Raw genomic sequence first — 27,420 nt, forward strand, 5'->3', positions numbered from 1 at the left:
CATGGCCTCAGATGCACATTCACACGACCGGCCCACACAGACTGTGCACTGCTGCACCGACACATGGCCCCAGATGCACATTCACACGACCGGCCCACATAGACTGTGCACTGCTGCACCGACACATGGCCTCAGATACACATTCACACGACCGGCCCACACAGACTGTGCACTGCCGCACCGACACATGGCCTCAGATACACATTCACACGACCGGCCCACACAGACTGTGCACTGCTGCACCGACACATGGCCCCAGATACACATTCACACGACCGGCCCACACAGACTGTGCACTGCTGCACCGACACATGGCCCCAGATGCACATTCACACGACCGGCCCACACAGACTGTGCACTGCTGCACCGACACATGGCCTCAGATGCACATTCACACGACCGGCCCACACAGACTGTGCACTGCTGCACCGACACATGGCCCCAGATGCACATTCACACGACCGGCCCACATAGACTGTGCACTGCTGCACCGACACATGGCCTCAGATACACATTCACACGACCGGCCCACACAGACTGTGCACTGCCGCACCGACACATGGCCTCAGATACACATTCACACGACCGGCCCACACAGAATGTGCACTGCTGCACCGACACATGGCCTCAGATACACATTCACACGACCGGCCCACACAGACTGTGCACTGCCGCACCGACACATGGCCTCAGATACACATTCACACGACCGGCCCACACAGACTGTGCACTGCCGCACCGACACATGGCCTCAGATACACATTCACACGACCGGCCCACACAGACTGTGCACTGCTGCACCGACACATGGCCTCAGATACACATTCACACGACCGGCCCACACAGAATGTGCACTGCTGCACCGACACATGGCCCCAGATACACATTCACACGACCGGCCCACACAGACTGTGCACTGCCGCACCGACCCATGGCCCCAGATACACATTCACACGACCGGCCCACACAGACTGTGCACTGCCGCACCGACACATGGCCCCAGATACACATTCACACGACCGGCCCACACAGACTGTGCACTGCCGCACCGACACATGGCCCCAGATACACAGTCACACGACCGGCCCACACAGACTGTGCACTGCCGCACCGACACATGGCCCCAGATACACATTCACATGACCGGCCCACACAGACTGTGCACTGCTGCACCGACACATGGCCCCAGATACACATTCACACGACCGGCCCACACAGACTGTGCACTGCCGCACCGACCCATGGCCCCAGATACACATTCACACGACCGGCCCACACAGACTGTGCACTGCCGCACCGACACATGGCCCCAGATACACATTCACACGACCGGCCCACACAGACTGTGCACTGCCGCACCGACACATGGCCCCAGATACACATTCACACGACCGGCCCACACAGACTGTGCACTGCTGCACCGACACATGGCCTCAGATACACATTCACACGACCGGCCCACACAGACTGTGCACTGCCGCACCGACACATGGCCCCAGATACACATTCACATGACCGGCCCACACAGACTGTGCACTGCTGCACCGACACATGGCCCCAGATACACATTCACACGACCGGCCCACACAGACTGTGCACTGCTGCACCGACACATGGCCCCAGATACACATTCACATGACCGGCCCACACAGACTGTGCACTGCTGCACCGACCCATGGCCCCAGATACACATTCACATGACCGGCCCACACAGACTGTGCACTGCTGCACCGACACACGGCCTCAGATACACATTCACACGACCGGCCCACACAGACTGTGCACTGCTGCACCGACACATGGCCTCAGATACACATTCACACGACCGGCCCACACAGACTGTGCACTGCTGCACCGACACATGGCCTCAGATACACATTCACATGACCGGCCCACACAGACTGTGCACTGCTGCACCGACCCATGGCCCCAGATACACATTCACATGACCGGCCCACACAGACTGTGCACTGCTGCACCGACACATGGCCCCAGATACACATTCACACGACCGGCCCACACAGACTGTGCACTGCTGCACCGACACATGGCCCCAGATACACATTCACATGACCGGCCCACACAGACTGTGCACTGCTGCACCGACACATGGCCTCAGATACACATTCACATGACCGGCCCACACAGACTGTGCACTGCTGCACCGACACATGGCCTCAGATACACATTCACATGACCGGCCCACACAGACTGTGCACTGCTGCACCGACACATGGCCCCAGATACACATTCACATGACCGGCCCACACAGACTGTGCACTGCTGCACCGACACATGGCCCAGATACACATTCACACGACCGGCCCACACAGACTGTGCACTGCTGCACCGACACATGGCCTCAGATACACATTCACATGACCGGCCCACACAGACTGTGCACTGCTGCACCGACACATGGCCCCAGATACACATTCACATGACCGGCCCACACAGACTGTGCACTGCTGCACCGACACATGGCCCCAGATACACATTCACACGACCGGCCCACACAGACTGTGCACTGCTGCACCGACACATGGCCCCAGATACACATTCACATGACCGGCCCACACAGACTGTGCACTGCTGCACCGACACATGGCCTCAGATACACATTCACACGACCGGCCCACACAGACTGTGCACTGCTGCACCGACACATGGCCTCAGATACACATTCACATGACCGGCCCACACAGACTGTGCACTGCTGCACCGACACATGGCCCCAGATACACATTCACATGACCGGCCCACACAGACTGTGCACTGCTGCACCGACACATGGCTCCAGATACACATTCACACGACCGGCCCACACAGACTGTGCACTGCTGCACCGACACATGGCCTCAGATACACATTCACATGACCGGCCCACACAGACTGTGCACTGCTGCACCGACACATGGCCTCAGATACACATTCACACGACCGGCCCACACAGACTGTGCACTGCTGCACCGACACATGGCCTCAGATACACATTCACACGACCGGCCCACACAGACTGTGCACTGCTGCACCGACACATGGCCCCAGATACACATTCACATGACCGGCCCACACAGACTGTGCACTGCTGCACCGACACATGGCCCCAGATACACATTCACACGACCGGCCCACACAGACTGTGCACTGCTGCACCGACACATGGCCTCAGATACACATTCACACGACCGGCCCACACAGACTGTGCACTGCTGCACCGACACATGGCCTCAGATACACATTCACACGACCGGCCCACACAGACTGTGCACTGCTGCACCGACACATGGCCTCAGATACACATTCACACGACCGGCCCACACAGACTGTGCACTGCTGCACCGACACATGGCCTCAGATACACATTCACACGACCGGCCCACACAGAATGTGCACTGCTGCACCGACACATGGCTCCAGATACACATTCACACGACCGGCCCACACAGACTGTGCACTGCTGCACCGACACATGGCCCCAGATACACATTCACACGACCGGCCCACACAGACTGTGCACTGCTGCACCGACACATGGCCTCAGATACACATTCACACGACCGGCCCACACAGACTGTGCACTGCTGCACCGACACATGGCCTCAGATACACATTCACATGACCGGCCCACACAGACTGTGCACTGCTGCACCGACACATGGCCTCAGATACACATTCACATGACCGGCCCACACAGACTGTGCACTGCTGCACCGACACATGGCCCCAGATACACATTCACACGACCGGCCCACACAGACTGTGCACTGCTGCACCGACACATGGCCCCAGATACACATTCACACGACCGGCCCACACAGAATGTGCACTGCTGCACCGACACATGGCCCCAGATACACATTCACACGACCGGCCCACACAGACTGTGCACTGCTGCACCGACACATGGCCCCAGATACACATTCACACGACCGGCCCACACAGACTGTGCACTGCTGCACCGACACATGGCCCAGATACACATTCACACGACCGGCCCACACAGACTGTGCACTGCTGCACCGACACATGGCCCCAGATACACATTCACACGACCGGCCCACACAGACTGTGCACTGCTGCACCGACACATGGCCTCAGATACACATTCACATGACCGGCCCACACAGACTGTGCACTGCCGCACCGACACATGGCCCCAGATACACATTCACACGACCGGCCCACACAGAATGTGCACTGCTGCACCGACACATGGCCCAGATACACATTCACACGACCGGCCCACACAGACTGTGCACTGCTGCACCGACACATGGCCCCAGATACACATTCACACGACCGGCCCACACAGACTGTGCACTGCTGCACCGACACATGGCCCCAGATACACATTCACACGACCGGCCCACACAGACTGTGCACTGCTGCACCGACACATGGCCCCAGATACACATTCACACGACCGGCCCACACAGACTGTGCACTGCTGCACCGACACATGGCCTCAGATACACATTCACACGACCGGCCCACACAGACTGTGCACTGCTGCACCGACACATGGCCTCAGATACACATTCACATGACCGGCCCACACAGTCTGTGCACTGCTGCACCGACACATGGCCCAGATACACATTCACACGACCGGCCCACACAGACTGTGCACTGCTGCACCGACACATGGCCCCAGATACACATTCACACGACCGGCCCACACAGAATGTGCACTGCTGCACCGACACATGGCCTCAGATACACATTCACACGACCGGCCCACACAGACTGTGCACTGCTGCACCGACACATGGCCTCAGATACACATTCACACGACCGGCCCACACAGAATGTGCACTGCTGCACCGACACATGGCCCCAGATACACATTCACACGACCGGCCCACACAGACTGTGCACTGCTGCACCGACACATGGCCCCAGATACACATTCACACGACCGGCCCACACAGACTGTGCACTGCTGCACCGACACATGGCCCCAGATACACATTCACACGACCGGCCCACACAGACTGTGCACTGCTGCACCGACACATGGCCCAGATACACATTCACACGACCGGCCCACACAGACTGTGCACTGCTGCACCGACACATGGCCTCAGATACACATTCACACGACCGGCCCACACAGACTGTGCACTGCTGCACCGACACATGGCCTCAGATACACATTCACACGACCGGCCCACACAGACTGTGCACTGCTGCACCGACACATGGCCTCAGATACACATTCACACGACCGGCCCACACAGACTGTGCACTGCTGCACCGACACATGGCCTCAGATACACATTCACACGACCGGCCCACACAGACTGTGCACTGCTGCACCGACACATGGCCTCAGATACACATTCACACGACCGGCCCACACAGACTGTGCACTGCTGCACCGACACATGGCCTCAGATACACATTCACACGACCGGCCCACACAGACTGTGCACTGCTGCACCGACACATGGCCCCAGATACACATTCACACGACCGGCCCACACAGACTGTGCACTGCTGCACCGACACATGGCCCCAGATACACATTCACACGACCGGCCCACACAGACTGTGCACTGCTGCACCGACACATGGCCTCAGATACACATTCACACGACCGGCCCACACAGACTGTGCACTGCTGCACCGACACATGGCCCCAGATACACATTCACATGACCGGCCCACACAGACTGTGCACTGCTGCACCGACACATGGCCTCAGATACACATTCACACGACCGGCCCACACAGACTGTGCACTGCTGCACCGACACATGGCCCCAGATACACATTCACACGACCGGCCCACACAGACTGTGCACTGCTGCACCGACACATGGCCTCAGATACACATTCACACGACCGGCCCACACAGACTGTGCACTGCTGCACCGACACATGGCCCCAGATACACATTCACACGACCGGCCCACACAGACTGTGCACTGCTGCACCGACACATGGCCTCAGATACACATTCACACGACCGGCCCACACAGACTGTGCACTGCTGCACCGACACATGGCCTCAGATACACATTCACACGACCGGCCCACACAGACTGTGCACTGCTGCACCGACACATGGCCCCAGATACACATTCACACGACCGGCCCACACAGACTGTGCACTGCTGCACCGACACATGGCCTCAGATACACATTCACACGACCGGCCCACACAGACTGTGCACTGCTGCACCGACACATGGCCTCAGATACACATTCACACGACCGGCCCACACAGACTGTGCACTGCTGCACCGACACATGGCCTCAGATACACATTCACACGACCGGCCCACACAGACTGTGCACTGCTGCACCGACACATGGCCTCAGATACACATTCACACGACCGGCCCACACAGACTGTGCACTGCTGCACCGACACATGGCCTCAGATACACATTCACACGACCGGCCCACACAGACTGTGCACTGCTGCACCGACACATGGCCTCAGATACACATTCACACGACCGGCCCACACAGACTGTGCACTGCTGCACCGACACATGGCCCCAGATACACATTCACACGACCGGCCCACACAGACTGTGCACTGCTGCACCGACACATGGCCTCAGATACACATTCACACGACCGGCCCACACAGAATGTGCACTGCTGCACCGACACATGGCCTCAGATACACATTCACACGACCGGCCCACACAGACTGTGCACTGCTGCACCGACACATGGCCTCAGATACACATTCACACGACCGGCCCACACAGACTGTGCACTGCTGCACCGACACATGGCCTCAGATACACATTCACACGACCGGCCCACACAGACTGTGCACTGCTGCACCGACACATGGCCTCAGATACACATTCACACGACCGGCCCACACAGACTGTGCACTGCTGCACCGACACATGGCCTCAGATACACATTCACACGACCGGCCCACACAGACTGTGCACTGCTGCACCGACACATGGCCTCAGATACACATTCACACGACCGGCCCACACAGACTGTGCACTGCTGCACCGACACATGGCCTCAGATACACATTCACACGACCGGCCCACACAGACTGTGCACTGCTGCACCGACACATGGCCTCAGATACACATTCACACGACCGGCCCACACAGACTGTGCACTGCTGCACCGACACATGGCCTCAGATACACATTCACACGACCGGCCCACACAGACTGTGCACTGCTGCACCGACACATGGCCTCAGATACACATTCACACGACCGGCCCACACAGACTGTGCACTGCTGCACCGACACATGGCCCCAGATACACATTCACACGACCGGCCCACACAGACTGTGCACTGCTGCACCGACACATGGCCTCAGATACACATTCACATGACCGGCCCACACAGACTGTGCACTGCTGCACCGACACATGGCCTCAGATACACATTCACACGACCGGCCCACACAGACTGTGCACTGCTGCACCGACACATGGCCTCAGATACACATTCACACGACCGGCCCACACAGAATGTGCACTGCTGCACCGACACATGGCCCCAGATACACATTCACACGACCGGCCCACACAGACTGTGCACTGCTGCACCGACACATGGCCTCAGATACACATTCACACGACCGGCCCACACAGACTGTGCACTGCTGCACCGACACATGGCCTCAGATACACATTCACACGACCGGCCCACACAGACTGTGCACTGCTGCACCGACACATGGCCTCAGATACACATTCACACGACCGGCCCACACAGACTGTGCACTGCTGCACCGACACATGGCCTCAGATACACATTCACACGACCGGCCCACACCGACTGTGCACTGCTGCACCGACACATGGCCCAGATACACATTCACACGACCGGCCCACACAGACTGTGCACTGCTGCACCGACACATGGCCTCAGATACACATTCACACGACCGGCCCACACAGACTGTGCACTGCTGCACCGACACATGGCCTCAGATACACATTCACACGACCGGCCCACACAGACTGTGCACTGCTGCACCGACACATGGCCTCAGATACACATTCACACGACCGGCCCACACAGACTGTGCACTGCTGCACCGACACATGGCCTCAGATACACATTCACACGACCGGCCCACACAGACTGTGCACTGCTGCACCGACACATGGCCCCAGATACACATTCACATGACCGGCCCACACAGACTGTGCACTGCTGCACCGACACATGGCCCCAGATACACATTCACACGACCGGCCCACACAGAATGTGCACTGCCTGCACCGACACATGGCCTCAGATACACATTCACACGACCGGCCCACACAGAATGTGCACTGCTGCACCGACACATGGCCTCAGATACACATTCACACGACCGGCCCACACAGACTGTGCACTGCTGCACCGACACATGGCCCCAGATACACATTCACACGACCGGCCCACACAGACTGTGCACTGCCGCACCGACACATGGCCCAGATACACATTCACACGACCGGCCCACACAGACTGTGCACTGCTGCACCGACACATGGCCTCAGATACACAGTCACACGACCGGCCCACACAGACTGTGCACTGCTGCACCGACACATGGCCTCAGATACACATTCACACGACCGGCCCACACAGACTGTGCACTGCTGCACCGACACATGGCCTCAGATACACATTCACATGACCGGCCCACACAGACTGTGCACTGCTGCACCGACACATGGCCTCAGATACACATTCACACGACCGGCCCACACAGACTGTGCACTGCCGCACCGACACATGGCCTCAGATACACATTCACACGACCGGCCCACACAGACTGTGCACTGCTGCACCGACACATGGCCTCAGATACACATTCACACGACCGGCCCACACAGACTGTGCACTGCTGCACCGACACATGGCCTCAGATACACATTCACACGACCGGCCCACACAGAATGTGCACTGCTGCACCGACACATGGCCTCAGATACACATTCACACGACCGGCCCACACAGACTGTGCACTGCTGCACCGACACATGGCCTCAGATACACATTCACACGACCGGCCCACACAGACTGTGCACTGCTGCACCGACACATGGCCTCAGATACACATTCCCACGACCGGCCCACACAGACTGTGCACTGCTGCACCGACACATGGCCTCAGATACACATTCACACGACCGGCCCACACAGACTGTGCACTGCTGCACCGACACATGGCCTCAGATACACATTCACACGACCGGCCCACACAGACTGTGCACTGCTGCACCGACACATGGCCTCAGATACACATTCACACGACCGGCCCACACAGACTGTGCACTGCTGCACCGACACATGGCCTCAGATACACATTCACACGACCGGCCCACACAGACTGTGCACTGCTGCACCGACACATGGCCCAGATACACATTCACACGACCGGCCCACACAGACTGTGCACTGCTGCACCGACACATGGCCTCAGATACACATTCACACGACCGGCCCACACAGACTGTGCACTGCTGCACCGACACATGGCCTCAGATACACATTCACACGACCGGCCCACACAGACTGTGCACTGCTGCACCGACACATGGCCTCAGATACACATTCCCACGACCGGCCCACACAGACTGTGCACTGCTGCACCGACACATGGCCCCAGATACACATTCACACGACCGGCCCACACAGACTGTGCACTGCTGCACCGACACATGGCCTCAGATACACATTCACACGACCGGCCCACACAGACTGTGCACTGCTGCACCGACACATGGCCTCAGATACACATTCACACGACCGGCCCACACAGACTGTGCACTGCTGCACCGACACATGGCCTCAGATACACATTCACACGACCGGCCCACACAGACTGTGCACTGCTGCACCGACACATGGCCTCAGATACACATTCACACGACCGGCCCACACAGACTGTGCACTGCTGCACCGACACATGGCCTCAGATACACATTCACACGACCGGCCCACACAGACTGTGCACTGCTGCACCGACACATGGCCTCAGATACACATTCACACGACCGGCCCACACAGACTGTGCACTGCTGCACCGACACATGGCCTCAGATACACATTCACACGACCGGCCCACACAGACTGTGCACTGCTGCACCGACACATGGCCTCAGATACACATTCACACGACCGGCCCACACAGACTGTGCACTGCTGCACCGACACATGGCCCCAGATACACATTCACACGACCGGCCCACACAGACTGTGCACTGCTGCACCGACACATGGCCTCAGATACACATTCACACGACCGGCCCACACAGACTGTGCACTGCTGCACCGACACATGGCCTCAGATACACATTCACACGACCGGCCCACACAGACTGTGCACTGCTGCACCGACACATGGCCTCAGATACACATTCACACGACCGGCCCACACAGACTGTGCACTGCTGCACCGACACATGGCCTCAGATACACATTCACACGACCGGCCCACACAGACTGTGCACTGCTGCACCGACACATGGCCTCAGATACACATTCACACGACCGGCCCACACAGACTGTGCACTGCTGCACCGACACATGGCCTCAGATACACATTCACACGACCGGCCCACACAGACTGTGCACTGCTGCACCGACACATGGCCTCAGATACACATTCACACGACCGGCCCACACAGACTGTGCACTGCTGCACCGACACATGGCTCCAGATCCACATTCACACGGACCGGCCACACAGAATGTGCACTGCTGCACCGACACATGGCCTCAGATACACATTCACACGACCGGCCCACACAGACTGTGCACGCTGCACCGACACATGGCCTCAGATACACATTCACACGACCGCCCACACAGAATGTGCACTGCTGCACCGACACATTGCCCAGATACACATTCCCACGACCGGCCCACACAGAATGTGCACTGCTGCACCGACACATGGCCCCAGATACACATTCACACGACCGGCCCACACAGACTGTGCACTGCTGCAGCGACACATGGCCTCAGATACACATTAACTACGACCGGCCCACACAGACTGTGCACTGCTGCACCGACACATGGCCTCAGATACACATTCACACGACCGGCCCACACATGACTGTGCACTGCTGCACCGACACATGGCCTCAGATACACATTCACACGACCGGCCCACACAGACTGTGCACTGCTGCACCGACACATGGCCTCAGATACACATTCACACGACCGGCCCACACAGACTGTGCACTGCTGCACCGACACATGGCCTCAGATACACATTCACACGCCCGGCCCACACAGACTGTGCACTGCTGCACCGACACATGGCCTCAGATACACATTCACACGACCGGCCCACACAGACTGTGCACTGCTGCACCGACACATGGCCCCAGATACACATTCACACGACCGGCCCACACAGACTGTGCACTGCTGCACCGACACATGGCCTCAGATACACATTCACACGACCGGCCCACACAGACTGTGCACTGCTGCACCGACACATGGCCTCAGATACACATTCACACGACCGGCCCACACAGACTGTGCACTGCTGCACCGACACATGGCCTCAGATACACATTCACACGACCGGCCCACACAGACTGTGCACTGCTGCACCGACACATGGCCTCAGATACACATTCACACGACCGGCCCACACAGACTGTGCACTGCTGCACCGACACATGGCCCCAGATACACATTCACACGACCGGCCCACACAGACTGTGCACTGCTGCACCGACACATGGCCCCAGATACACATTCACATGACCGGCCCACACAGACTGTGCACTGCTGCACCGACACATGGCCTCAGATACACATTCACACGACCGGCCCACACAGACTGTGCACTGCTGCACCGACACATGGCCTCAGATACACAGTCACACGACCGGCCCACACAGACTGTGCACTGCTGCACCGACACATGGCCCAGATACACATTCACACGACCGGCCCACACAGACTGTGCACTGCTGCACCGACACATGGCCCTCAGATACACATTCACATGACCGGCCCACACAGACTGTGCACTGCTGCACCGACACATGGCCTCAGATACACATTCACATGACCGGCCCACACAGACTGTGCACTGCTGCACCGACACATGGCCTCAGATACACATTCACATGACCGGCCCACACAGACTGTGCACTGCTGCACCGACACATGGCCTCAGATACACATTCACATGACCGGCCCACACAGACTGTGCACTGCTGCACCGACACATGGCCCCAGATACACATTCACATGACCGGCCCACACAGACTGTGCACTGCTGCACCGACACATGGCCCCAGATACACATTCACATGACCGGCCCACACAGACTGTGCACTGCTGCACCGACACATGGCCCCAGATACACATTCACACGACCGGCCCACACAGAATGTGCACTGCTGCACCGACACATGGCCCCAGATACACATTCACACGACCGGCCCACACAGAATGTGCACTGCTGCACCGACACATGGCCTCAGATACACATTCACACGACCGGCCCACACAGAATGTGCACTGCTGCACCGACACATGGCCTCAGATACACATTCACACGACCGGCCCACACAGACTGTGCACTGCTGCACCGACACATGGCCTCAGATACACATTCACACGACCGGCCCACACAGACTGTGCACTGCTGCACCGACACATGGCCTCAGATACACATTCACACGACCGGCCCACACAGACTGTGCACTGCTGCACCGACACATGGCCTCAGATACACATTCACACGACCGGCCCACACAGACTGTGCACTGCTGCACCGACACATGGCCTCAGATACACATTCACACGACCGGCCCACACAGACTGTGCACTGCTGCACCGACACATGGCCTCAGATACACATTCACACGACCGGCCCACACAGACTGTGCACTGCTGCACCGACACATGGCCTCAGATACACATTCACACGACCGGCCCACACAGACTGTGCACTGCTGCACCGACACATGGCCTCAGATACACATTCACACGACCGGCCCACACAGACTGTGCACTGCTGCACCGACACATGGCCCCAGATACACATTCACACGACCGGCCCACACAGACTGTGCACTGCTGCACCGACACATGGCCTCAGATACACATTCACACGACCGGCCCACACAGACTGTGCACTGCTGCACCGACACATGGCCTCAGATACACATTCACACGACCGGCCCACACAGACTGTGCACTGCCGCACCGACACATGGCCTCAGATACACATTCACACGACCGGCCCACACAGACTGTGCACTGCTGCACCGACACATGGCCTCAGATACACATTCACATGACCGGCCCACACAGACTGTGCACTGCTGCACCGACACATGGCCCCAGATACACATTCACACGACCGGCCCACACAGACTGTGCACTGCCGCACCGACACATGGCCTCAGATACACAGTCACACGACCGGCCCACACAGAATGTGCACTGCTGCACCGACACATGGCCTCAGATACACATTCACACGACCGGCCCACACAGACTGTGCACTGCTGCACCGACACATGGCCTCAGATACACATTCACACGACCGGCCCACACAGACTGTGCACTGCTGCACCGACACATGGCCTCAGATACACATTCACACGACCGGCCCACACAGACTGTGCACTGCTGCACCGACACATGGCCTCAGATACACATTCACACGACCGGCCCACACAGACTGTGCACTGCTGCACCGACACATGGCCTCAGATACACATTCACACGACCGGCCCACACAGACTGTGCACTGCTGCACCGACACATGGCCTCAGATACACATTCACACGACCGGCCCACACAGACTGTGCACTGCTGCACCGACACATGGCCCCAGATACACATTCACACGACCGGCCCACACAGACTGTGCACTGCTGCACCGACACATGGCCTCAGATACACATTCACACGACCGGCCCACACAGACTGTGCACTGCTGCACCGACACATGGCCTCAGATACACATTCACACGACCGGCCCACACAGACTGTGCACTGCTGCACCGACACATGGCCTCAGATACACATTCACACGACCGGCCCACACAGACTGTGCACTGCTGCACCGACACATGGCCTCAGATACACATTCACACGACCGGCCCACACAGACTGTGCACTGCCGCACCGACACATGGCCTCAGATACACATTCACACGACCGGCCCACACAGACTGTGCACTGCCTGCACCGACACATGGCCTCAGATACACATTCACACGACCGGCCCACACAGACTGTGCACTGCTGCACCGACACATGGCCTCAGATACACATTCACACGACCGGCCCACACAGACTGTGCACTGCTGCACCGACACATGGCCTCAGATACACATTCACACGACCGGCCCACACAGACTGTGCACTGCTGCACCGACACATGGCCTCAGATACACATTCACACGACCGGCCCACACAGACTGTGCACTGCTGCACCGACACATGGCCTCAGATACACATTCACACGACCGGCCCACACAGACTGTGCACTGCTGCACCGACACATGGCCTCAGATACACATTCACACGACCGGCCCACACAGAATGTGCACTGCTGCACCGACACATGGCCTCAGATACACATTCACACGACCGGCCCACACAGACTGTGCACTGCTGCACCGACACATGGCCTCAGATACACATTCACACGACCGGCCCACACAGACTGTGCACTGCTGCACCGACACATGGCCTCAGATACACATTCACACGACCGGCCCACACAGACTGTGCACTGCTGCACCGACACATGGCCTCAGATACACATTCACACGACCGGCCCACACAGACTGTGCACTGCTGCACCGACACATGGCCTCAGATACACATTCACACGACCGGCCCACACAGACTGTGCACTGCTGCACCGACACATGGCCTCAGATACACATTCACACGACCGGCCCACACAGACTGTGCACTGCTGCACCGACACATGGCCTCAGATACACATTCACACGACCGGCCCACACAGACTGTGCACTGCTGCACCGACACATGGCCTCAGATACACATTCACACGACCGGCCCACACAGACTGTGCACTGCTGCACCGACACATGGCCTCAGATACACATTCACATGACCGGCCCACACAGAATGTGCACTGCCGCACCGACACATGGCCTCAGATACACAGTCACACGACCGGCTCACACAGACTGTGCACTGCTGCACCGACACATGGCCTCAGATACACATTCACACGACCGGCCCACACAGAATGTGCACTGCCGCACCGACACATGGCCTCAGATACACATTCACACGACCGGCCCACACAGACTGTGCACTGCTGCACCGACACATGGCCTCAGATACACATTCCCATGACCGGCCCACACAGACTGTGCACTGCTGCACCGACACATGGCCCCAGATACACATTCACACGACCGGCCCACACAGACTGTGCACTGCTGCACCGACACATGGCCCCAGATACACATTCACACGACCGGCCCACACAGACTGTGCACTGCTGCACCGACACATGGCCTCAGATACACATTCACACGACCGGCCCACACAGACTGTGCACTGCTGCACCGACACATGGCCTCAGATACACATTCACACGACCGGCCCACACAGACTGTGCACTGCTGCACCGACACATGGCCTCAGATACACATTCACACGACCGGCCCACACAGACTGTGCACTGCTGCACCGACACATGGCCTCAGATACACATTCACATGACCGGCCCACACAGACTGTGCACTGCTGCACCGACACATGGCCCCAGATACACATTCACACGACCGGCCCACACAGACTGTGCACTGCTGCACCGACACATGGCCTCAGATACACATTCACACGACCGGCCCACACAGACTGTGCACTGCTGCACCGACACATGGCCCCAGATACACATTCACATGACCGGCCCACACAGACTGTGCACTGCTGCACCGACACATGGCCCCAGATACACATTCACACGACCGGCCCACACAGACTGTGCACTGCTGCACCGACACATGGCCTCAGATACACATTCACACGACCGGCCCACACAGACTGTGCACTGCTGCACCGACACATGGCCCCAGATACACATTCACATGACCGGCCCACACAGACTGTGCACTGCCGCACCGACACATGGCCTCAGATACACATTCACACGACCGGCCCACACAGACTGTGCACTGCTGCACCGACACATGGCCTCAGATACACATTCACACGACCGGCCCACACAGACTGTGCACTGCCGCACCGACACATGGCCTCAGATACACATTCACACGACCGGCCCACACAGACTGTGCACTGCCGCACCGACACATGGCCTCAGATACACATTCACACGACCGGCCCACACAGACTGTGCACTGCTGCACCGACACATGGCCCCAGATACACATTCACACGACCGGCCCACACAGAATGTGCACTGCTGCACCGACACATGGCCCCAGATACACATTCACACGACCGGCCCACACAGAATGTGCACTGCTGCACCGACACATGGCCTCAGATACACATTCACATGACCGGCCCACACAGACTGTGCACTGCTGCACCGACACATGGCCTCAGATACACATTCACACGACCGGCCCACACAGACTGTGCACTGCTGCACCGACACATGGCCCCAGATACACATTCACACGACCGGCCCACACAGACTGTGCACTGCTGCACCGACACATGGCCCCAGATACACATTCACATGACCGGCCCACACAGACTGTGCACTGCTGCACCGACACATGGCCTCAGATACACATTCACACGACCGGCCCACACAGACTGTGCACTGCTGCACCGACACATGGCCTCAGATACACATTCACACGACCGGCCCACACAGAATGTGCACTGCCGCACCGACACATGGCCTCAGATACACATTCACACGACCGGCCCACACAGACTGTGCACTGCTGCACCGACACATGGCCTCAGATACACATTCACACGACCGGCCCACACAGACTGTGCACTGCTGCACCGACACATGGCCTCAGATACACATTCACACGACCGGCCCACACAGAATGTGCACTGCTGCACCGACACATGGCCCCAGATACACATTCACACGACCGGCCCACACAGAATGTGCACTGCTGCACCGACACATGGCCTCAGATACACATTCACACGACCGGCCCACACAGACTGTGCACTGCTGCACCGACACATGGCCCCAGATACACATTCACACGACCGGCCCACACAGACTGTGCACTGCTGCACCGACACATGGCCCCAGATACACATTCACATGACCGGCCCACACAGACTGTGCACTGCTGCACCGACACATGGCCTCAGATACACATTCACACGACCGGCCCACACAGACTGTGCACTGCTGCACCGACACATGGCCTCAGATACACATTCACACGACCGGCCCACACAGACTGTGCACTGCTGCACCGACACATGGCCTCAGATACACATTCACACGACCGGCCCACACAGAATGTGCACTGCTGCACCGACACATGGCCTCAGATACACATTCACATGACCGGCCCACACAGACTGTGCACTGCTGCACCGACACATGGCCTCAGATACACATTCACACGACCGGCCCACACAGACTGTGCACTGCTGCACCGACACATGGCCCCAGATACACATTCACATGACCGGCCCACACAGACTGTGCACTGCTGCACCGACACATGGCCCCAGATACACATTCACACGACCGGCCCACACAGACTGTGCACTGCTGCACCGACCCATGGCCTCAGATACACATTCCCACGACCGGCCCACACAGACTGTGCACTGCTGCACCGACACATGGCCCCAGATACACATTCACACGACCGGCCCACACAGAATGTGCACTGCTGCACCGACCCATGGCCTCAGATACACATTCCCACGACCGGCCCACACAGACTGTGCACTGCTGCACCGACACATGGCCCCAGATACACATTCACATGACCGGCCCACACAGACTGTGCACTGCTGCACCGACACATGGCCCCAGATACACATTCACACGACCGGCCCACACAGACTGTGCACTGCTGCACCGACACATGGCCTCAGATACACATTCACACGACCGGCCCACACAGACTGTGCACTGCTGCACCGACACATGGCCCCAGATACACATTCACATGACCGGCCCACACAGACTGTGCACTGCTGCACCGACACATGGCCCCAGATACACATTCACACGACCGGCCCACACAGACTGTGCACTGCTGCACCGACCCATGGCCTCAGATACACATTCCCACGACCGGCCCACACAGACTGTGCACTGCTGCACCGACACATGGCCCCAGATACACATTCACACGACCGGCCCACACAGACTGTGCACTGCTGCACCGACCCATGGCCTCAGATACACATTCACACGACCGGCCCACACAGACTGTGCACTGCCGCACCGACACATGGCCCCAGATACACATTCACACGACCGGCCCACACAGACTGTGCACTGCTGCACCGACACATGGCCCCAGATACACATTCACATGACCGGCCCACACAGACTGTGCACTGCTGCACCGACACATGGCCCCAGATACACATTCACACGACCGGCCCACACAGACTGTGCACTGCCGCACCGACACATGGCCCCAGATACACATTCACATGAACGGCCCACACAGACTGTGCACTGCTGCACCGACACATGGCCTCAGATACACATTCACACGACCGGCCCACACAGACTGTGCACTGCTGCACCGACACATGGCCCCAGATACACATTCACATGACCGGCCCACACAGACTGTGCACTGCTGCACCGACACATGGCCCCAGATACACATTCACACGACCGGCCCACACAGACTGTGCACTGCCGCACCGACACATGGCCCCAGATACACATTCACATGACCGGCCCACACAGACTGTGCACTGCTGCACCGACACATGGCCTCAGATACACATTCACACGACCGGCCCACACAGACTGTGCACTGCTGCACCGACACATGGCCTCAGATACACATTCACACGACCGGCCCACACAGACTGTGCACTGCTGCACCGACACATGGCCTCAGATACACATTCACACGACCGCGTGAGGAGGCGGCTGCTAAACTACAGAGCAACCGCGTGAGGAGGAGGCGGCGAACTCTTCCTGGGGAGACCTGGAAAGACACAAGTACCTGCGGGGACTGAAGTGTTAGCACAATTCCACTGCCCGAAGTAAAGTCAGAAGACACACAACGTATGTGAAAGAAAGAGGAGAAGCCGTGACAACTGCACGAAACACCCTGAAGAAATGGAGATGAAGTCAGACTCTGGAAGGAATCATGTGCTTCAACTTCTATCATCCCTTATTTATTCATTCCTATGAGAGCCTCAGTGTTAATCTCATAGGAATGAAGAAGGGGACCTCCTGTCCATGCGGGGACACCGTGGGGTCCAGCGAGTCTCATCAGGGGTCACATGATCTGGTAAAAGTAATGGAGGCTGAAAATGGTAAATCCATCCATATGTATACCTGATCACTTACAAAGCGGGGGGACACAAAAAATCTGGGAGTGGCTCTTTAAATAAAGTGCCAGTCGCTCAGATTAGGCACCTTGTGAGCTTTGTGATAGGTGCCAGTCGAGCCCCGATAGGCCTTCTGTTTGGTTGGAACTGACAATTGGTAGAGAACCATGCATAACGAGCAGTCATTGCCTGATGCAATGGGTGGTGGGGCAAACATTGCAGGAGCTCGGACAGGTAACAATGACCAGGAGCTTGGCAGGTGGCTCGCAGGGTCAGTGGGCAGAAGCCCACTGACGGGTTTGGTTAGTATGTATGGACGGTCGATCTCCGGAGGTGACGGGTTTGGTTAGTATGTATGGACGGTCGATCTCCGGAGGTGACGGGTTTGGTTAGTATGTCTGGACGGTCGATCTCCGGAGGTGACGGGTTTGGTTAGTATGTATGGACGGTCGATCTCTGGAGGTGACTGGTTTGGTTAGTATGTATGGACGGTCGATCTCCGGAGGTGACGGGTTTGGTTAGTATGTATGGAGGTGACGGGTTTGGTTAGTATGTATGGAGGTGACGGGTTTGGTTAGTATGTCTGGACGGTCGATCTCCAGAGGTGACGGGTTTGGTTAGTATGTATGGAGGTGACGGGTTTGGTTAGTATGTCTGGACGGTCGATCTCCGGAGGTGACGGGTTTGGTTAGTATGTATGGAGGTGACGGGTTTGGTTAGTATGTATGGAGGTGACGGGTTTGGTTAGTATGTATGGACGGTCGATCTCCAGAGGTGACTGGTTTGGTTAGTATGTCTGGACGGTTGATCTCCGGAGGTGACGGGTTTGGTTAGTATGTATGGACGGTCGATCTCCAGAGGTGACGGGTTTGGTTAGTATGTATGGACGGTCGATCTCTGGAGGTGACGGGTTTGGTTAGTATGTATGGAAGGTCGATCTCCGGAGGTGACGGGTTTGGTTAGTATGTATGGACGGTCGATCTCCGGAGGTGACGGGTTTGGTTAGTATGTATGGAGGTGACGGGTTTGGTTAGTATGTATGGAGGTGACTGGTTTGCTTAGTATGTATGGAGGTGACGGGTTTGTTTAGTTTGTATGGACGGTCGGTCTCTGAAGGTGACGGGTTTGGTTAGTTTGTATGGACGGTCGGTCTCTGAAGGTGACTGGTTTGGTTAGTTTGTATGGACGGTCGATCTCTGGAGGTGACTGGTTTGGTTAGAATGTATGGACGGTCGGTCTCTGAAAGTGACTGGTTTGGTTAGTATGTATGGACGGTCGGTCTCTGAAGCTGACGGGTTTGGTTAGTATGTATGGACGGTCAGTCTCTGAAGGTGACGGGTTTGGTTAGTATGTATGGACGGTCGGTCTCTGAAGGTGACGGATTTGGTTAGTATGTATGGACGGTCGGTCTCTGAAGGTGACGGGTTTGGTTAGTATTTATGGAGGTGACGGGTTTGGTTAGTATGTATGGAGGTGACGGGTTTGGTTAGTTTGTATGGACGGTCGGTCTCTGGAGGTGACGGGTTTGGTTAGTATGTATGGACTGTCGATCTCCGGAGGTGACGGGTTTGGTTAGTATGTATGGACGGTCGGTCTCTGAAGGTGACGGGTTTGGTTAGTATGTATGGACGGTCAGTCTCTGAAGGTGACGGGTTTGGTTAGTATGTATGGACGGTCGGTCTCTGAAGGTGACGGGTTTGGTTAGTATGTATGGACGGTCGGTCTCTGAAGGTGACGGGTTTGGTTAGTATTTATGGAGGTGACGGGTTTGGTTAGTATGTATGGAGGTGACGGGTTTGGTTAGTTTGTATGGACGGTCGGTCTCTGGAGGTGACGGGTTTGGTTAGTATGTATGGACTGTCGATCTCCGGAGGTGATGTTTTTTTTTTGTATGTATGGACGGTCGATCTCTGGAGGTGACGGGTTTGGTTAGTATGTATGGACTGTCGATCTCAGGAGGTGACGGGTTTGGTTAGTATGTATGGACGGTCGATCTCTGGAGGTGACGGGTTTGGTTAGTATGTATTGAGGTGACGGGTTTGGTTAGTTTGTATGGAGGTGACGGGTTTGGTTAGTATGTATGGACGGTCGATCTCTGGAGGTGACGGGTTTGGTTAGTATGTATGGAGGTGACGGGTTTGGTTAGTTTGTATGGACTGTCGATCTCCGGAGGTGACGGGTTTGGTTAGTATGTATGGACGGTCGATCTCCGGAGGTGACGGGTTTAGTTAGTTTGTATGGACTGTCGATCTCCGGAGGTGACGGGTTTGGTTAGTTTGTATGGACTGTCGATCTCCGGAGGTGACGGGTTTGGTTAGTATGCATGGAGGTGACTGGTTTGGTTAGTTTGTATGGACTGTCGATCTCCGGAGGTGACGCTTTTGGTTAGTATGTATGGACGGTCGATCTCCGGAGGTGACGGGTTTAGTTAGTTTGTATGGACTGTCGATCTCCGGAGGTGACGCTTTTGGTTAGTATGTATGGACGGTCGATCTCCGGAGGTGACGGGTTTAGTTAGTTTGTATGGACTGTCGATCTCCGGAGGTGACGAGTTTGGTTAGTATGTATGGACGGTCGATCTCCGGAGGTGACGGGTTTAGTTAGTATGTATGGACTGTCGATCTCCGGAGGTGACGGGTTTGGTTAGTATGTATGGACAACTGATTTGTGGAGATGAGATGATGGGTTTGGTTAGTATTTTTGGATGATTTATCTCTAGAGATGATGGGCCTGGTTGTTCTGTATAGAGTGTTTATCTCTGGGGATGATTGGGGTTAGTTATAGAATAGTATGGCACAATGTTGTGTGACACCTGATGGTTGCACTGAGCAGGGCCGGCCTTAGGTGTTCAGGCGCCCTGTGCGAGCTAACCTTGTGGCGCCCCCCCCCCCCCCCCTCCCCCAAAAAAAAAAAAAAAAACACTGCTTGTTGCTGGCATCATGGCATAGGCTGGCTGACTATCCAACCAAGTAGTTACCAGCCCACACACCCCAAAGGCCGGTGTAATGTTATACTTCCCTACTTCGTGAGATTTCCCTACCCTCGTCACTTTCGGTCGCACCGGACATGACGTGAGGAGGTGTGCAGCGCCGCGCAGGCGCACAACGACAGGTTAGGGAAGTTTCACAGCAGAGTGCGCATGCGCCAGGAGCCTCACCAGCGGTTAGGGAAGGGAAAAATTACGTACGGGCCAGTGCTTTTTCCCTACCCTAACCGCTGGTGAGGCTCCCGCAGTGTTGGCCGGTGTCCAGCTGAGAACATCCATCCGATCACCGCACCTGTGCACTGGCCCATAATTTTTCCCTACCCTAACCGCCGGCGAGGCTCCCAGCGCATGCGCACTCTGCTGTGAAATTTCCCTAACCCATCGTTGTGCGCAGTGCGCCCCCCCAATATAATAAACATTGGCGCAGTGCGCCCCCCCAATATAATAAACATTGGTGGCGCAGTGCGCCCCCCCAACACCCCAGTATAATAAACATTGGTGGCGCAGTGCGCCCCCCCAACACTCCAGTATAATAAACATTGGTGGTGCAGTGCGCCCCCCCCAACACCCCAGTATAATAAACATTGGTGGTGCAGTGCGCCCCCCCAACACCCCAGTATAATAAACATTGGTGGCGCAGTGCGCCCCCCCCAACACCCCAGTATAATAAACATTGGTGGCGCAGTGCGCCCCCCCCCAACACCCCAGTATAATAAACATTAGTGGCGCAGTGCGCCCCCCCAATATAATAAACATTGGTGGCGCAGTGCGCCCCCCCCAACACCCCAGTATAATAAACATTGGTGGTGCAGTGCGCCCCCCCAACACCCCAGTATAATAAACATTGGTGGTGCAGTGCGCCCCCCCCAACACCCCAGTATAATAAACATTAGTGGCGCAGTGCGCCCCCCCAATATAATAAACATTGGTGGCGCAGTGGGCAGTGCCAATGAGGGTTAAAAAATAATTAACTCACCTCCTCCAATTGATCGTCTTCTGTTCTTTCTTCATGACCTGTCAAAGGACCTGTGGTGACATCACTGTGCTCATCACATGATCCATCACCATGGTAATGGGTCATGTGATGAGCTCAGTGACGTCACCACAGGTCCTGAAGAAAACTTGGAGACCGGCAGCTATGCGATCAACTGGAGGAGGTGAGTTAATTTTTTTAAATTATTTTTTAACCCTCACTGGCACTTCCCACTGTGCCACCAATGTTTCTTATACTGGGGTGTTGGGGGGGGGGGGGGGCCGCACTGTGCCACCGTTTCTTATATTGGGGGGGGGGGGCCGCACTGTGCCACCGTTTCTTATACTGGGGTGTTGGGGGGGGGGGGGGCCGCACTGTGCCACCGTTTCTTATACTGGGGTGTTGGGGGGGGGGGGGGGGGGCCGCACTGTGCCACCGTTTCTTATACTGGGGTGTTGGGGGGGGGGGGGCGCACTGTTCCACCGTTTCTTATACTGGTGTTGGGGGGGGGGGGGGCCGCCCTGTGCCACCGTTTCTTATACTGGGGTGTTGGGGGGGGGGGCCGCACTGTGCCCCCGTTTTTTATCCTGGGGTGTTGGGGGGGGGGGGGGGGGGCCGCACTGTGCCACCGTTTCTTATGCTGGGGTGTTGGGGGGGGGGGCCGCACTGTGCCACCGTTTCTTATACTGGGGTGTTGGGGGGGGGGGGGGCCGCACTGTGCCACCGTTTCTTATACTGGTGTTGGGGGGGGGGGGGGGGGTGCACTGTGCCACCAACGTTTCTTATACAAATACAGGAGGCGGGTGCCGGAATCAAATAGCCGACACCCGACCTCTGTGACAGGGAGCTGCGATCAGCGGCAGTTAACCCCTCAGGTACCGCACCTGAAGGGTTAACTCAACTGCAGCTGATCGCAGCTCCCTGTCACAGAGGTCGGGTGTCGGCTATTTGATTCCAGCACCCGCCTCCTGTATTTGTATTACAGCTCAGTTATCTTCATTGGTGGCGCAGTGGCCACAGCCCCTCCTCCTCCTCCTGTCTCTTCTTATTGGCAGCGGCGGGGGCAGCAGGCAGGTCAGGCACAGGGGAGGAGGAACGAATCAGGTCAGACAGGGGAGGGCTAGATGGAGGGGGCGCCCCGAGGGAGAACACAAGTTCAGCCTCGCCTGCCGCATATTACATTGCGAGCTGTCGGCCGCCCAGCGCCCCTGTTACTATGGCGCCCTGTGCGGCCGCACAGCCCGCACACCCCAAAGGCCGGCCCTGGCACTGAGGTACTAATTAGGTTTTTTATGCTTCTTGTTTATTGTCCAGATCATTACAGGTCGCCTCTCAGATCTCCATAGATTACTGGTGGACAAGGAACGTGACTCTCCGTGGAGAAGATGAGGTGAGCACAGCATGGTGGAGGGGGGATCGCTCTCCATAACTGCAGTCCCTATACTGATGTGCATTGGACTGAGGATGTCGTTGTTTTGTTGTCCATCTTGGGGTAGAACAGTCCTCTGCATGAAGCCATCATGTCTCAGTGTCACCAGCGGACGGCAGACAGATTGGTGGATGGAGCGTTAGTAAATGGAGGTCTCTATATCAAGCTGGGGCAAGGTCTTTGCACCTTCAACCACCTGCTTCCCCCCGAGTATATCAGCACTCTGCGTGTTCTGGAGGACCAGGCGCTGCCACGGAGGACCAACGAGGTACGAGCATGGGTGTAAGACATAGTACCATCGTATCAGTCATGTAAAAAGTATGTACCCCCCTTCCCCCAAGCATTAACAGAATACTCTATGATTTGTAGTTCATGCTGTAAAAAGCTGCATAAGTATTCACTCCCCACATGTCAGTATACAGAAGCTGCTCTTTCTGCAGTAGTTACAGTCTTGTGGGGTCCATCTTCCACCTTCATCCAGTCTTTTCCCGCTCACTCAGGTCACATGGGTGCACGGTGTATGACATCATCAGTGACCTTAACATTGTGTCCTTGCTGCACAGCTTCATGATCGGAGTCTCGCTATGTAATAAATCTTCTCCCCAGTCACAGTTTTTGGGGGGAGTGAATACTTTCTGACTATAGCAGTCATGTATAGCGGGATCAGGCTGTCATAGCGAGGGTTGTGTGTCATTTGTAGGAGGTTGTGGTTGTGATTGTTGGGGGTTGTTGTACCTGCAGGTGAATGAAATCCTTCTGGAAGATTTTGGACAACCAGCGGAGCGTCTCTTCCTGCACTTCAACCATCAGCCGATGGCAGCGGCCAGCTTAGCGCAGGTTCACAGAGCGACATTACATGATGGCACCGAGGTGGCGGTGAAGGTGAGATGTAGCAGTGCTGTCCCCTCCGGGGTGTGTGCCGTGTAGCTGCTTCATCTTAGATCACGCTTCTGTCTCTCCAGGTCCAGTACATTGATCTCCGGGACAGATTTGATGGAGATATCAAAACCTTAGAGTGGCTCCTCCGACTCATCGAGTTCATGCACCCCAAGTTTGGCTTCAGCTGGGTTCTAAAGGTGGGTTCCATCTTGTTCCTCTAGATGATGGGGTGGGCTCCCGAACCCTGTACCTTGTGCCCCAGATTTCTCTGTGGAGCTTCTGTATACAGCAGCACTGTATATACACTGCTCAAAACAATAAAGGGAACACTTAAACAACACAATGTAACTCCAAGTCAATCCCACTTCTGTGACATCAAACTGTCCACTTAGGAAGCAACACTGAGTGACAATCAATTTCACATGCTGTTGTGCAAATGGGATCGACAACAGGTGGAAATTATAGGCAATTAGCAAGACACCCCCAATAAAGGAGTGGTTCTGCAGGTGGTGACCACAGACCACTTCTCAGTTCCTATGCTTCCTGGCTGATGTTTGGTCACTTTTGAATGCTGGCGGTGCTTTCACTCTAGTGGTAGCATGAGACGGAGTCTACAACCCACACAAGTGGCTCAGGTAGTGCAGCTTATCCAGGGTGGCACATCAATGCGAGCTGTGGCAAGAAGGTTTGCTGTGTCTGTCAGCGTAGTGTCCAGAGCATGGAGGCGCTACCAGGAGACAGGCCAGTACATCAGGAGACGTGGAGGAGGCCGTAGGAGGGCAACAACCCAGCAGCAGGCCCGCTACCTCCGCCTTTGTGCAAGGAGGAACAGGAGGAGCACTGCCAGAGCCCTGCAAAATGACCTCCAGCAGGCCAGAAATGTAGTACTGCTGATAATTGGGGTATCTCCTCCAATACAGGACCTGAAACACACCCTCTCTCAGGAGCTGGACTTCCAGAATGAAGGGCAGAATGCTGAGCGCTGTGCACAGGACCTCCGAAAACTGCCATATGTGCTGATTCCTCGTGTGTACTGGGATTACACCAGCAAGGTGAGGAGAGCCCCATAACCCCTACCCCCACAACCAATTATTACCCAGAGTGCACTGGGATTACACCAGTAAGGTGAGAAGAGCCCCATAACCCCCCCCCCCCCCCCACATCCAACCATTACCCAGAGTGCACTGGGATTACACCAGTAAGGTGAGAAGAGCCCCATAACCCCCCCCCCCCCCCCCCCACATCCAACCATTACCCAGAGTGCACTGGGATTACACCAGTAAGGTGAGAAGAGCCCCATAACCCCTTCTCCCACAACCAACCATTACCCAGAGTGCACTGGGATGACACCAGTAAGGTAAGCCCCCGTTGCCCCCTCAGAACCGTAGCTTTATATGGTGGGGGTTGTAGCTCAGTGGTCAGGCTTTATAGAGACAGACTGGCTTCAAATCTTCACGAGTCCTTTCCTGCTCTTGTTGGCAGCGTATGTGCAAGTTGCAAGATACAAAATAACACAAGAGATAAACAAAGTCCTGCCTGTTCAAGCGCTAACTGAACCGTATACATCCCCTTTCCATCTTACAAACAATAAGCAGCAGCTTGTGTGCAGCCTCCAGGCTTTGTCCAGACAGACAGGGCCCAGTCTACCAGGGTTCTTACTCAGCCTCGGCCCAGCT

At 56.6% G+C, this 27,420-nt stretch overlaps 1 protein-coding gene across 3 annotated transcripts in view; it reads left to right on the forward strand.

Annotated features, from left to right (window-relative positions):
- Positions 1-27,420, forward strand: part of ADCK5 (aarF domain containing kinase 5) — a 54,884-nt gene that overhangs the window by 17,583 nt on the left and 9,881 nt on the right. For 2 of the 3 annotated variants that reach the window (XM_040434151.1, XM_040434149.1), the window contains 5 exons: positions 24,751-24,826; positions 24,933-25,133; positions 25,607-25,747; positions 25,828-25,941; positions 26,665-26,796. In XM_040434151.1, coding sequence (XP_040290085.1) covers positions 24,751-24,826; positions 24,933-25,133; positions 25,607-25,747; positions 25,828-25,941; positions 26,665-26,796 — 664 coding nt within the window. The remainder of the gene's footprint in view (positions 1-24,750; positions 24,827-24,932; positions 25,134-25,606; positions 25,748-25,827; positions 25,942-26,664; positions 26,797-27,420) is intronic. The other variant, XM_040434152.1, reaches the window with a different exon arrangement.

The sequence above is a fragment of the Bufo bufo genome, chromosome 5, assembly GCF_905171765.1.
Source record: "Bufo bufo chromosome 5, aBufBuf1.1, whole genome shotgun sequence".
Taxonomy (NCBI): Eukaryota; Metazoa; Chordata; class Amphibia; order Anura; family Bufonidae; genus Bufo; species Bufo bufo.